Source organism: Vidua macroura, chromosome 7, assembly GCF_024509145.1.
Source record: "Vidua macroura isolate BioBank_ID:100142 chromosome 7, ASM2450914v1, whole genome shotgun sequence".
NCBI classification, from domain to species: domain Eukaryota; kingdom Metazoa; phylum Chordata; class Aves; order Passeriformes; family Viduidae; genus Vidua; species Vidua macroura.
This window is the reverse complement of record NC_071577.1, coordinates 10,877,480-10,890,536: the sequence shown is the minus strand read 5'-3', so window position 1 is coordinate 10,890,536 and position 13,057 is coordinate 10,877,480. Positions and strand designations below refer to the sequence as shown.

General features: G+C 42.5%; 1 protein-coding gene across 1 annotated transcript in view; it reads left to right on the top strand.

Moving 5' to 3' along the window:
* The window catches only part of TMEFF2 (transmembrane protein with EGF like and two follistatin like domains 2), a 125,237-nt gene that overhangs the window by 62,902 nt on the left and 49,278 nt on the right, over nucleotides 1-13,057 (top strand). The window contains exon 5 of the mRNA XM_053981736.1: nucleotides 9,745-9,841. Within this exon, the coding sequence (XP_053837711.1) occupies nucleotides 9,745-9,841 (97 nt within the window). The remainder of the gene's footprint in view (nucleotides 1-9,744; nucleotides 9,842-13,057) is intronic.

Genomic DNA, 13,057 nt, shown 5'->3' with positions numbered 1-13,057 from the left:
TTAGTGGAGGTCTGGGAGGCTTTTTCTCCCAGAAAAGTAAATTCTGGGTGACAGCACAAAATTAGACCCCCTGTTTATTCACAGACCTGGTTCATGGCAGCTCCTGCTCCTAAATCCTTGGCCACCCTTGCAGGAGTGGCTGTGCTTCTCATTCATGAGCTGCCTTGCCTTTCTGCCTAGGTTATCAGCAGTGCTGCCAGTGTTTCTCATGGATTTTTTGGACACAATGATTTCACTGCATAAACCAAGGAGTGCTTTAAGCCAGTACTTGTGCACTGCCTCAACCTGCTCACTAATAATGGAATAAAAGGGGAAAAACTGCTTGATTTGGGTTTTTTCCCCATTTGTCCTGAAAGATTATCTTCCTACCAAGTATTTTCATGCAATTAACTGATGCCATATGTTTTCATGTTTGTTGAAGAGTAGGGTTATGTAAAAGATATGATCTATGTTGCATAAATATTGTATCTCCTCCAGCAAGACTTGGAGGCTTTGCAGCTGCCCTTGTCTCAGCTTCTGGCAAGTTCTTTAGGTGCCAGCACTGCTGTGCACCCCGAGCTGCAGCAGAGACCCAAGGACTACCTACCTACAGCCTTGGGAAGACAGAAATACCGTCACATGTGTCAGGAGGGATGTTGTAACAACTAGCTCTGAGATGCATTTTGGCTTTGTTTTTGTTTTTAAGGGGAGTTCTCACAGGAAAAGGAGCAAACTTGGGGATGTGCCCTGGTTGTACAGTTTGGAGGACCACATCAGTGGTAGCAATTGCAGATCAGGGGGTGCTGCTGCAGAAGGGCTAAATTCTGGGGTAGGAGCTGTGAAGGGGGATTGGGGATCCCCTGAGCTGATGGAGGAGGGGGCAGCTAAGGAGCCATCTCTCACAGCTCCCAGTCATGAGGTGGCAGCCTGGCTGAACGTGGGTTGTGACTGTCAGTGTTGGCACCCCACTGAACTGCCCCCTTCTGAGACCCCACTACTGGAAATGAGCTTGGCACACGAGCTTGATGCTCCTGAGCCCCAAGGCAGCTCCAGCTCTCTGTTACCTGTGTGTAACCTGCATTAACACCGCAGAAATTAAGAGAAGGGACTATTACATGGAAGAAAAGTGGAGAGGGAGATGAAAACTCTGTTCCTCTTGTTGCATCCAGTGATAGGTAGACTCAAGTCATTTTTACAGTGGATCCACTTTACACACTGCTGATTATGTAAATGGGACCTCAACTAAATTGGACTTTCACTTGCTCTGGCACTCCCTTCCATTGCCAGATTGATTTTACAGCAGCTTTAGTATAAATTAAAACCAGGACCAGTGTCTGCCATCCATGCTTTAGGATTTAAAACCAGTCATTTCCCAAGATAATTGTGGTGCAGTTTGAGACCAGGAGCAGCTTCCCAAAAATTGGTTAATACCCAGATTTGGGTTTCTTCACTGGCTTAAATGGAGTGGAATATTATCTCCTCTATAGTCTGCCTAAAAGATAGATTTGATGTCTGCAAGTAAAGACATGAAATTGCTATAGGCTTCCATTCTTATAGCCTGCCACCTATTTGATTTATGTGATAAGTGATCTCAGATGACCCTCCAAGGCACTGAACCATTAGAGAGTTATGTTGCACAGTGATAAGAAATCTTCAGAGATACCTAAATCTTCTTTCACCACTGGGAGTTTCATCTGTTCTGGAATAAAGAACATTTTTATGTATGATGTTGCTATCTTGCTAGCCATACTAATATTCAAAAGGATACACAGACTTAAATCAACAGCAAAATGACAAAGATCTTAAAACCGAAGTAGTCACCAAGTGGATGCCAGACAGCTCTTTTAGGTTTTATCTTTGTTCCTTTCATTCTGTTTATTGAAAGATGAGTAGCTGTAAGGGTTCACATTTAAGACTTCTGTTAATCTTTCCACCAGGTAGGAAGCTGGCAAAAGCAGCCTTTCAGTGTGGAAAGCCCTGGAAAGTCACATCACCCGTTTGGGGCTTGCTTATTTTAGGCTTTGTGAAAACATGGCTTTGGATATTTTTTTTTTTTTTCACTAAATTTCTGTAAACTTGGTGATGCAGGTTTCTCTCTGCCTAGAATGAATGAAAATGCTCAGAACCTCAGGTGGGATGTGAATTCTTGGCAGAGGTCAGGGAAAGCACAGATGGGTAATTTCTGTGGTTTATGTCCAACTGTAACATCTTCTCTGACAGAGGAAGGCAGCGCTGCCTCGTATTCCTCTAACTGAGCCTGCGTCTCATGCAGTATTTCTTCACAGAATTTGTAAGTACTGTTGTTCCAGCATGTATAGAGTCCATACACTCCATCTATAGAATTCCATCCTGGCCTGCTCTGCTTCTTTCTGGCACATAGGGCCAGCCAGCCAGAAGCAGCTCACACTTGACTCTGCTTTAGGGTAAGCTGTGATGGCCATTTTCTGACAAATAAGAAAAGCATTAACACATTGGGCACTTTCCTGGGCTGCAGCTTCCTACCTACCTTGACACAGTGCTGAGGTTTAATGATCTGTGTGGTCAGGCAACTCAACCTGAGGGAGGAATCAGACATCATCTTTTTTTATTTCTCCTTGATCCTGAAAAATCTTCTGGTCCTTGCAATTAGAGGTACAGTAATTTCCTTCCAGGGTCTTTAATAATTGCCTTGATTGGTGACCTGTGGCATTCCATCCTCCCAGCTGTGGCCATGTCCACTTGGTTATTTCATTCATCCTGTTGTGCATATGGAAATATATAAAAGCAGGGACTGATGCCACCAAAGCTTTGGCAGTATTGCAGGCATGTTTTTCCAAAAAGATGTATCTATTTCTTGAAAATTCTCCTCCAAGGAAGTGAAGCTTCCCTTTAAATTAATGCAAGGCAGAGATGAATAGTCCCCATGTGCTATTTTAGCTTTTTACTCAAAGCTGTTTGTGAGGGGGAGCTCTTGGCAAAATTAAATGAACCTTCTTCCTCACGCTGGCAAATACTGTCAGTGCTGGTCATTGTACACCTTCATAAAGGTGCTGGCACCTAAATCTGCAGTGCTGGCAGCCCACAGACACCAGGCAAATGTCAAATTTTGTAGGGGGACCACACAATGGTGCAATAACCACAGCTGTTTCATGTCAGTGTTCAGAAAGCTTACAATAGGGTTTTATTCAATGAGCCATTCCTTTTGTAACACCATTAGAGTTATTTGCTAGGAGAAACTGGCCTCGACTAATGGCATTTAATTTTTTATCAAATGCGCTGTGGGAGCTGCAGGAATATGCATGAGACAGCAACAAGCAAGTGGTGTTTGTTTAGAATAAATACACTTTGAGTAAGAAATGAATCTGTTCCCTCCTGGCCACGGTTGTAGAAATGCAGCTGAGTCCCTGCAGGGCTCTGTGGAGGGTCATGGCCTGGCTTCAGACACGGATGCTGCAGGAGCACCAGCTGAAAGGAGAGAGCTGCAGGCAGACAGGTGCAGAGGAGCAGCGCTGATCCTGGGAAACCATTCCCATCCCATCTACTTTCAGCCACAATAAGCAAGCTTTAGAGGGTGGGAATGCTGCCAGGGGAGACCCTCGAGCCCCTGGGCTCAGTGACAGCTGGAGAAGGCTCCCGAGATGTTGAGCTGGGCCAAGAGCTGCTCCAGGTGTTTGGGGAAGTGCCGCTGGGAAACTCTGGGTGGTGGGAAAAGGAAAGAAGAGCCAAGAGAATTAGAAGGCAAGACAAGAGGTAAAAAGTAAAGACAGAGCAGGAGTGCTTAGTAATAGTGTGGAAAAAATTTTTGTACTAGGTATTCCCCAAACTCAGGGCACTCCCAGGCAATTTTCTTGTACTAGGAGACTCCATATCCAGGGCAGAAGCACAGCCTTCACCCACAGTGTGAGTGAACCCAGCACAGGGCTGTGCACAAGGGTGAGCTGCTCCAGAAGTGCTGCTTTCCTGTCTGACATCAATTCAGCACTGGACTGAAAAATCATGAATCAGCCCTGCAAAAGTAGTTTTTAAAAATTATAAACATGAGAGTTCCCAGTGTTTGTTGTATTCATAAGCATTTTCTCCACTGCTCTAAAGCTTAGGCATACCTTTCAAAGCAAATATATACATGGAAGCTGAGATCCTTATATGTTGAGATAATCCACTGGTTATGATTTTTAAGGGAAAAAACCATAAGCTGAGAATCACAGTATAAATACAAGAGCTGAAAAACACTGCAAATTGAGTCTGACTGGCATCAAAGCAGTGCCGGGCTCTATCTACATGGTCTTTAGCAATAAGATAAGAGCACATTTTGTCAGCAGTCTGAGCTATGGCTGAGTGCATCTAGTTCCTCCTCAAAAACCCTGCTCGGTATTTACATCACGCTGAAGTCATCCCATTAACCTTTTCCAGCACTTGGCTGAGAATGGCAAGGCAGAGGTGTCCAAGGATGGGCCCTGAGGCAGTATAAACCCTGAGAAAGGGGGTCTGATTTCCCAGGCAGCCAGCTCAGGTATGGCACAGCCCCGGTGCTGTTTAAATCACCTGCCATAGAGCAGAGACAGGGTTTCAAGGACTCACCTGTGGTGCTATGGAGGAACCATCAAAGGCATGTTGGTGTGAAGGAGAATATTTCAGGTCTCCTTAAGAAGTTCTGTGTTGGGCCCTGAGCTGGGCACAGACACTGTTTTCCCCTGCAATAAGTAATTTCCCCAAAGTGTTTATGGGTGTGAGAGAGGGCAAATTTGTATTTATTGAGATGGAGCCAGCTGGCAGGAGTGAAGCAGAGCAAGGCACGTCAGAGTTTGAATTTATTACCAATACTGTAGGCCATTTTCCTTTCATTTTGACGGTAATGCCGTTCTGAGCCTCCGCCAGGCTTTGAGGGCAGAGCCATTGGCAAGTTGACCCCCTGCTTCACACCCTTCATTTTTCTCACTTTGCAGGTTTTGACTGAGCTAATGCTTTGAGGAAAAAAGGCTTATTGATTAGAGTGAAGTCGCTTGCAGCATCTGGGCTTTTATTGGTGCAGTTTGTGAGGTGTTGTTAGCTGTCTGGTAGTGCAGGTAGTGCTTGTTCTCACACATTTGTAAATTCTGCTCGCTTCTCTGCCCTCCTTGCTTAGACCTTTCTCACTTTATCCACTCACCTTCTCACCTGCCCAGAGCACTCCTGTTAGGACTGAAGTGTGTGGCAAGATCACCTCAGCTGGTCTGAAGAGCATCCTCCTCCACTACGTTTTAATTTGCACATTGTTTTTCATGACCATCAACTCTCATCTCCATGTGATCTTTGTAATTACCTAGATTTTATAGCTGAAAACAAGCATGTATCCTGTTAGGATGAGCTAGAGCAAGACTTTTTGAAGTTTTTCTTTCAACAGTAGCAAAGATATCCCACCATGAGGAGTCAAGTCAGAATCAGGGGTTGTGATAAGCACGTGTCTGATCACATCGATCAAAGGAAGACTACATCAGAGTAATCATAATTCATAATTCATTATAGTCATATTTTGTATCTTCAAGCACGTGGTGATGTTTTATATTGTTTCTTTGTTGTGTTCTCCAGTGTAGTTGAAATATCTTGAACAAAGATTGTTATAATAGTCCTAAAAAGCTATGTGAAGACTGAGCTGAGGCTTTCTTGAGTTTGCCCTATTACCTTCAGAGGCAAAGAGAGGTTCAGAGATCTGTGTCTAGCCAGTGTTGCCACCTGCTTGTCTCTCTCTCTCGTGGCTCACCAGCTACTCTTCCCACACCCCTTTACTCCTTGCAGTATGGCCTGTGGGGCAAGGTATGTCCCCTGTGGCACTTTGTGCACCAGATCAAGATGCTGTGCATACTCCTAACCGTGCCACTGGAACTGCTCTTCTGGAAATAGAAAGGAATTCATTACCATCCTGCTTTGCCACTCATCACACACCTTGGGAAGACACTGAGCAGGGGTTATTCAGAGGCTTGAACACAGAGATTTTGATGTCCATGTTTTAAAACCTCTAAACCACTGATCCAGCTCCTAATAGAGCATGAGTCTGGGACGCTGCGTTGGCAAAGTCCTAGCATGATTTTTTGGGATTGTAGCTACAACCATTTTGTAGGTCTGTACCTACAGAAGACTTGATTCAAAGAGGTTGAATGTAAGGAGAAATTAGAGATAGCTACAGTGGCAGTGGGCATTTTTGGGGCTTTTAGTTTTCTCCTGATGTTACAGGAAATAAGCACAGGGTCAGACCAGTCTACTGATGATGCTTTCAATCTGGTTTTTTTTTCAGCTAGGGAGACAAAGAGAAATGCCTCAGAAATGGTTTCTTTCTTGTGGGACCTGCAAACAATACAAACATTCTTGAAATCACAGCTATCTCATCTGAGCACTGTGAGAATGCCAGAGAAGGACCAAATGATTAAAACAGGAGCTGTTGTGGTTACCACAGTCCATTGACTCTGTAAATTGTGTGTAGTGCCTTCACAGCTGAGAATTTATATTGCTTAGGAGATTGACATAGTCTCTGAAGTGACTTTCAGGTAATGTTAGTGACCTTCTAACCCTTGTTAGCACATTTCTTTGGACTCTCAAAGTTGATAATCTTGCTACTAAAATAGGAATTTGAGGCTTAACATTTCTCAGTTGTGTGAGTAATAAGTGGTGGGCTTCAGTGATTAGCCTCCCTGGAGCCCTACTATGTTCCTGCAGGGCCTTGGTGTTAAAACCTCAGTAGTTGCTAATATGAAGAGTACCTAACATGCATGAGAAGAAGACTCATTCTCTGTTTTAGAAGAGGAATCCAGAAAACAGATTATTTCTTGCTAACAAATTTTTCCAGTTGGGTTAGAAAAGAAGTGCAAATCAGCAAGTGCAGTGAGGAGAAAAAAAGAAAAAAATAGTCACCTTAGAAAATAAGCATCCACTAGTCCTCAAGCTAGAAAGCAGCAGGAAATATTGGGAAAATAACTCTTTGCAAGATGTCTTATTTATCAAAGCACTTATCTGCACAGCATGGAGAAAACAAGCCCTGTGTGTGTCAGTTCTGGGTGTGGGTGCATATGCCGGTGGGTATGTTTGTGTAGGGAGAGAAAACACACCTATAAGAAATGTAAAGAATAATGTTATCTGTTGCAGACAACAGAAAGAGAATAAACAGGAGATGAAGAGATGTGTTTTTTAGTAAGGACTGCTGCACATTTGCACATTTAATGACAATGTGCACATTGACTACGGAAAGCTGGTCACAGGGCTTCTTCAGAAAAATGTGAAGGAGTGACCTAGTATTTTCAAATGGAAATTCAGAACTGCAACATGCTGAAGAGAGGATGATCTCTAAACCAGCTACTTCTCTTCAACATGTTCAGTCTTTCAAATGCCTTTTTTAATGGTTTAAGTAGCTGTTTCACTTACTCTGTGATGTAGAGCCGTGTGAGGTCCCCGGCCAAGCGACACGTGCTGGGTAGTGATGAATAGAAACGTTACAGGGAGGAAGAGAGCAGGGCATATGTTTTAAATTAAAAGGAAATGCAAGGGAAGTGATTTGCAGAATAACAAAATAAAGAAATTAAAGCTCCATTCCATAAAGTATGTATTCTCACCCTCCTGAACTGGAGCAATTGTCATGTTTCTGATAGGTGAGGAATGCTTGGCTGTTGTAAGAAGTCATCTGCCCATAGGTGCCATAGTCACTTGTTACATGTCCTGCCTAGGATCTGAACCACTGGAAATCCCCTGCCACGATTGGTTGTCAGAGCTATCTCCTCAGTAAAAGAGATTTCTATATTTAAAATGTAAATGAAACATTGCAGGCCTGGATGCAGCTGCAAGGGAGGTGAGGAGGATCTCATATGAGCCTCGTGATGCTGTGGGGCCAGAATCACACAGGCAGCACGTGGAGATGCTAATGGTGTGAGGATGGGGCACCTGGACTCCTTGACCACCCTTGTACATTGGCTTTTATAATATGTGAGCCTAGAGAGTTTCTCAGTCATTTAAGGAAACAGAAAAACCACAGCTCAGACCCTCCCTCTAAAGCCTGACAACACAGTAGAACAAAAATCCAGAGCGTGTCTTTCCTGGTTTCCCCTTTGGTTTTTTGTACATGAATTATATGGATATAAAGGTGAGGAAATTTGTACAAATAGAGCAAAACTACCTTTTTTTTTTTCCTTACGGGATAATCAGATAATCAGAATGCTTTTCACAGGTGATTTTTTTTCAGTTTAATATAGTCTAAATTCAAGCATGACTGATAGGAAATTAATGCAGCATAGTCCATACCTAAAAATACCAACACTTACTTTGACTATATTAAGGCTCAGGAAAAAGGCATTTTAGATAAGTTATCTACCTTTGGTATTTCTGTGATTTCTATCACTGTAGTATCTAAGCTTATCACAATATTTTAATATATTTGTTTCCATATTCTCTGTTGGGAGGAAATGATATTATTCCTCTTATCACACAGTGGGAAGCATGGCAGAGGTTATATAACTTGTCCAAGATAGGGAAGCAAATTTGCTGGAAAAAGGCATTGGAGTCACCCTTGCTCTTCTAGGGGCAAAATCCCTTTCTCCTCAAACAGCTTTAAGAAAGCCTGGAATTCTCGTTGTTTTTTGAGTAAATAACAAAAGCAGCTTTTTCAAACTCAGAGCCCTCTGACACAGAAGCCTCTGGTAACAACCTGGATGTACATCAGGCAGATGTTTTGTCCAGTGAATGTCACTGGGGCTACCAACACGCTTCAGCACGTCCACCAGCTTTGGTGGGCTGCACCCAGGTGTGCAGAAGCCTGCACCATGCTGCTGATTCCAAATGCAAGAGAGATGACGCTGCAGAGGCTGTTGGTGCAGATAACAACATCATTCTGAGCAGAGCTGATTGACACCTAAAGTCTGCGTTGGTTTAATAACTCTGCAACTGGCAGGGTATCTCTAGGTACAGTGTCTTGCTGGAGTGTGGCATCTTTCAGAAGATACCAAAGGGTGTTTATACACTTCAGTAGAAACATGGATAATGTTTCTTTTGGGTCTTTTAACAAATCTTCTTCTTGGTGCCTACCTTAGTGGTCTCTTTCTGTCTTTCAGTACTCAGCCATCAGTATTTTTTTGCAGTCCTCTTACACCCATATTTTTATTTTCCCTTTAGTCCCTTCTTGTTTTTGTCTTACGGGCCAGGTACAAACCTTACACAATTGCAGACATCAGCCTTGACTCTCCCCTGTTTTCAGATTTAACCTATGCTGGAGATTGTCCTCTCCTCTGGACAGCACTAAATCTTCCCTGGCAGAGATAACTAATCCTCGGGGCTCATAGCTGTGCTTCTGCACAGAAAAATGTTTTGCCTTTGGAGTGGACTAGATTGTGCCACATGACAGGTAATTTCAAAACATTTTCGAGGAAAGCATCCCCTTGGGGCCATCTCAAGGCCTTCATGGGTAAAGGACACGAGGCAGCATGTGATGCTATCAATGCCCCTCCATTATTTTCCCAGGGAACAATGCAGTATGGCTCAGTGGGGACATGACCTTCTGGGCTGTGGCTTGAAGGGGTCATTGATTAAGGGGAGAGGGAAAAGGAAGGGTTTTTCTCTGGTTTTCCTTTTAACTCTGTAATTGAGGGGATTTATCAGAGGCCAGCATGGAAATCTCTGTTTTGTTGGCCCGCTCAGGAACACTGTTGGCCGGCCATCAGCTTTGTGAGCAGCACATTAAGCTGATGCAATGAATAGATTTTTCTAGAGAGAGAGAAGTGCTTTGCTGCAGTGCTGTCTTTACTAATGTGTATTCTTCTGCTTTCCATCAAACAGTCAATGAAGGCTCAGGTGAAACCAGTCAAAAAGAGACATCGACCTGTGACATTTGCCAGTTTGGGGCAGAGTGCGATGAAGATGCAGAGGATGTTTGGTACAGTAATTTGCTCTACTCTTCTATTTTAATGAATGTTGTATTATTTAAAGGTGCTGTGGTTTGGAAAGCGTTACAAATGTTAGATAATCTGTTTTCTGCACACAGAGATTCATCTCAAAGTGACTGAAGTAGTTATCACTGAAAAAATGTATAAAACACTCTGGTTTATAATTTTGGAACATGCACAATTCAGACCAAGTGTAGAAACACAGTTATCCATTTTGTTGCCATTATAACTTATGTTATTCCATCTGGGGTTTTACAGCTTCATACTTCAGTAAAAATAGAATTGGGAAAAATAATTGACCTAAAGCTTTTCCAGTTAAAAAGTATCATTAGTATTATCATCATGTTAATTCATGTGTGGCATTAGAAAGGCTGGGAAATCTGTCTCGCTCTTTCCTAGTTTGTTGGAGTTGAAAACCTTGCCCTCAGTTGCTTGAAAAAATGAGAGCATACACTTAGACATTTTCTCAATAGAAGTGGTTTTAATTTTTATTTTTTAAAAAGGGCTTCAAAATTATTCAGATTTTTTTTATTTTAAACCTTAATTACAAAAGCTGAAGGGAAAGAATTCTATTAATTCAGACATTTATTTTTCATTTTGCCTAGAATATATGCAAACTTACATTAAGCCAACTCTGAGCTAATAATTTCATTGTGATTTTTGGAACAGTCAATAGATCAAAAAGGTCACAATTCACAGAGCTGTATTTCTATCACTGCCCTAATGGCACGACTCCTGTTTCTCTCTAAGTAACTAAAACAGATTTATAGAGACAACAAAATAACCATGCAAATGTCAGAGCTGTTGTCTGGACGGTGCTTCTGGAGCTGTGGGCTAGTGGTAGCTAAAGAATGGATACACAAACTGGGCAGTGAGGTGTCAGTAAAACAGTGAGGCCAGAGCTCTAGTATGGAGAATCAGAATGGAGCAGAGAGGAGTCCATAAATGAATGGTGAACATGATGGCTGGGCCCAGTGTTGGGCAGCTGACCCCAATCTGTGCACTCTTGGTCAGGCATGAAATTAGGAACAGTTCTGCTGTTGAGTGAAGGAGCTCAGGAATATAGTCATGGTGATCCATTGCTGCTCGTTTTGGTTTTGTCTTGCCAGCCTCTTGGTAATCTCTGGTTCTAGTTCTTAAAAAAAACTTTGAGCAAAAAAACCACTGAGTCCTTGCTCTGGCTTCAGTCACCAAAGGAAATTGTGGTGTTGAAAAACAGGAGCAAGGTGCATCATGGTTATAGGTTTCAGTAATGTAATGAAATTTGTGAGTAAGAAATTGCCTAATGTTGACTTTGCTTAAGAAAATTACCTCAGGTGTTATGATTTTCATTGTCTCCTTGACTGGTTGTCCTTGAGAGCTTTGGTGGCGCAGTGTAGAAACAAAACCATGGTGAAATTAATATATCAAAATTCACAGTCTAGTGCTCATGTTTTCATAATTAAGTGCGCTTCCAAATTGGAAGGCAGGAGAAGAGAGGGGCAAGGAATAAAATTAGCTACAAGATAACATTATTAATCATAAGCACTGAGTAGCAGTGTTTATTTTTTTTTCCAGAAATAGCTTGGTAAAACTGCTTGATCCAACTTACCCCAGTGTTCCCACTGCAGCTTTTGCACAATCTAATTCCTCCCCTCTGAAACAACTTGGCTTTTACAGAGCAGCATAATGATGGCAGGAGCTGAGGTGCTCAGTCTTTATTGACAGGCACTCTTTCTGCAGGGGAAGCTGCTTCTGGGGGCAGGAAGCAGGGAAGGGCTGGCACTGGGAAGATGCTCCCAGACAAACTGTTAGGGGGCAGGAAAGCCAATTCCCATCCAAAAACCCAAACCCCATGTAAAGCCTGTGAAAGGTCTGCTTTGAAGTAAGCAACTTCATATGCCATAACAAAGCTCTATTTTCCTGTCCTTGCCCCCTGGTTAGTCTTGGATAAGCATCTTCCTAAATAATGAGCCTTCTGGCTGTCAACTTTTCATTATTTTTATTTCTAGAATCAAAGTGGACTATGTATAGAGGTTGTAGAATCCTCTCTCCAATATATGTTAGTTGAATTTTCATGTTTGGTACCAGAGGCACATATTGCCCCACTCCCCTTGCCAAGAAATGTCATTTTATTATTTGTTCACTATTTTTATGTGGATCAAGTACCAGATGTAAGCTGGGCTCCTTTAGCTCTCTCACCTGACTGATGAGGTTTGTAAAATCCAAACAGGGCCAGCAGTTCCTGATGGTCCTGGGACCTGCTATTACAGGATGTCAATCCCAGCACCAGCAGCAAATCCCTTTCAGTCAGGAGCAGTCTGAGGGTGCAGGTTCAATGCCTGATCTACTCCAGGTGAGAGGAATGCAGGCTGGTAGCAGAGCCAGACTTCAGAGAGCTGGAGATGCAAGGCTGGCTGTTTGCCTACTATTTCCAGGGTGCCAGAGTAGATCAGAAAAGAGAGCACAGGTGTGATAGCAGATGTGGCTGGGCTGCTGATGATTTAAAGTGACAATTGACATTCTTCTGCATTGTCACAGTCTATATTTTGCAGACCGTTATCTCCAGTTTAACTCCTTTTTTTTTTTTTTTTTTTATTTTTGGTTATTCATTGCCAGTTGTCACTCATCTAAATTGTGCTATTGTACTCTGTCACCATTATTTTTAATTCTTTTTATTTGCGTAAAACCAATCTGTTAATGGCTAGGCTCCTGGGATTCTAATGGGGGGGCTGGCACACAGAAGATTACTTGAAGGGGTAAGATTTGTGTGAACATTTTCTGGAAAGTACTGAGGAAAGGCAGGAAAGAAACCTCTGTAATAACAGGTTTTCCATGGCATGCAGAAGCACACATGTGTTATTATCCTATTCTGCAGTCAAGTATCACGAGAGTGAATGCAATTTGGCATTCCATTAGTGAATCTCTTTCTCTAAGTTAAAAACAAAGATTGTTCACTTGAAAGTCTTTAACATCTTGCTGCTTTAATATGTGAAAGCTTCTTGTCACTAAGAGGATTGTGTATTACTGGCATTATTCCCACCTTTAATGCATTTTGCACCAGTGGGCTTCATGAATATTTAAAGCAGGGCAGTGGCTACACTCTTTAGCACGGGGTTGCAATCTATTGGTAAATCAGACATTTGGTGTTGCTTGCTTTGGGTTTTATTTCTGAGCTGGCTAAGGAATAATTGATTTTGTAAGACAGGGCTACTCAACGTAACACC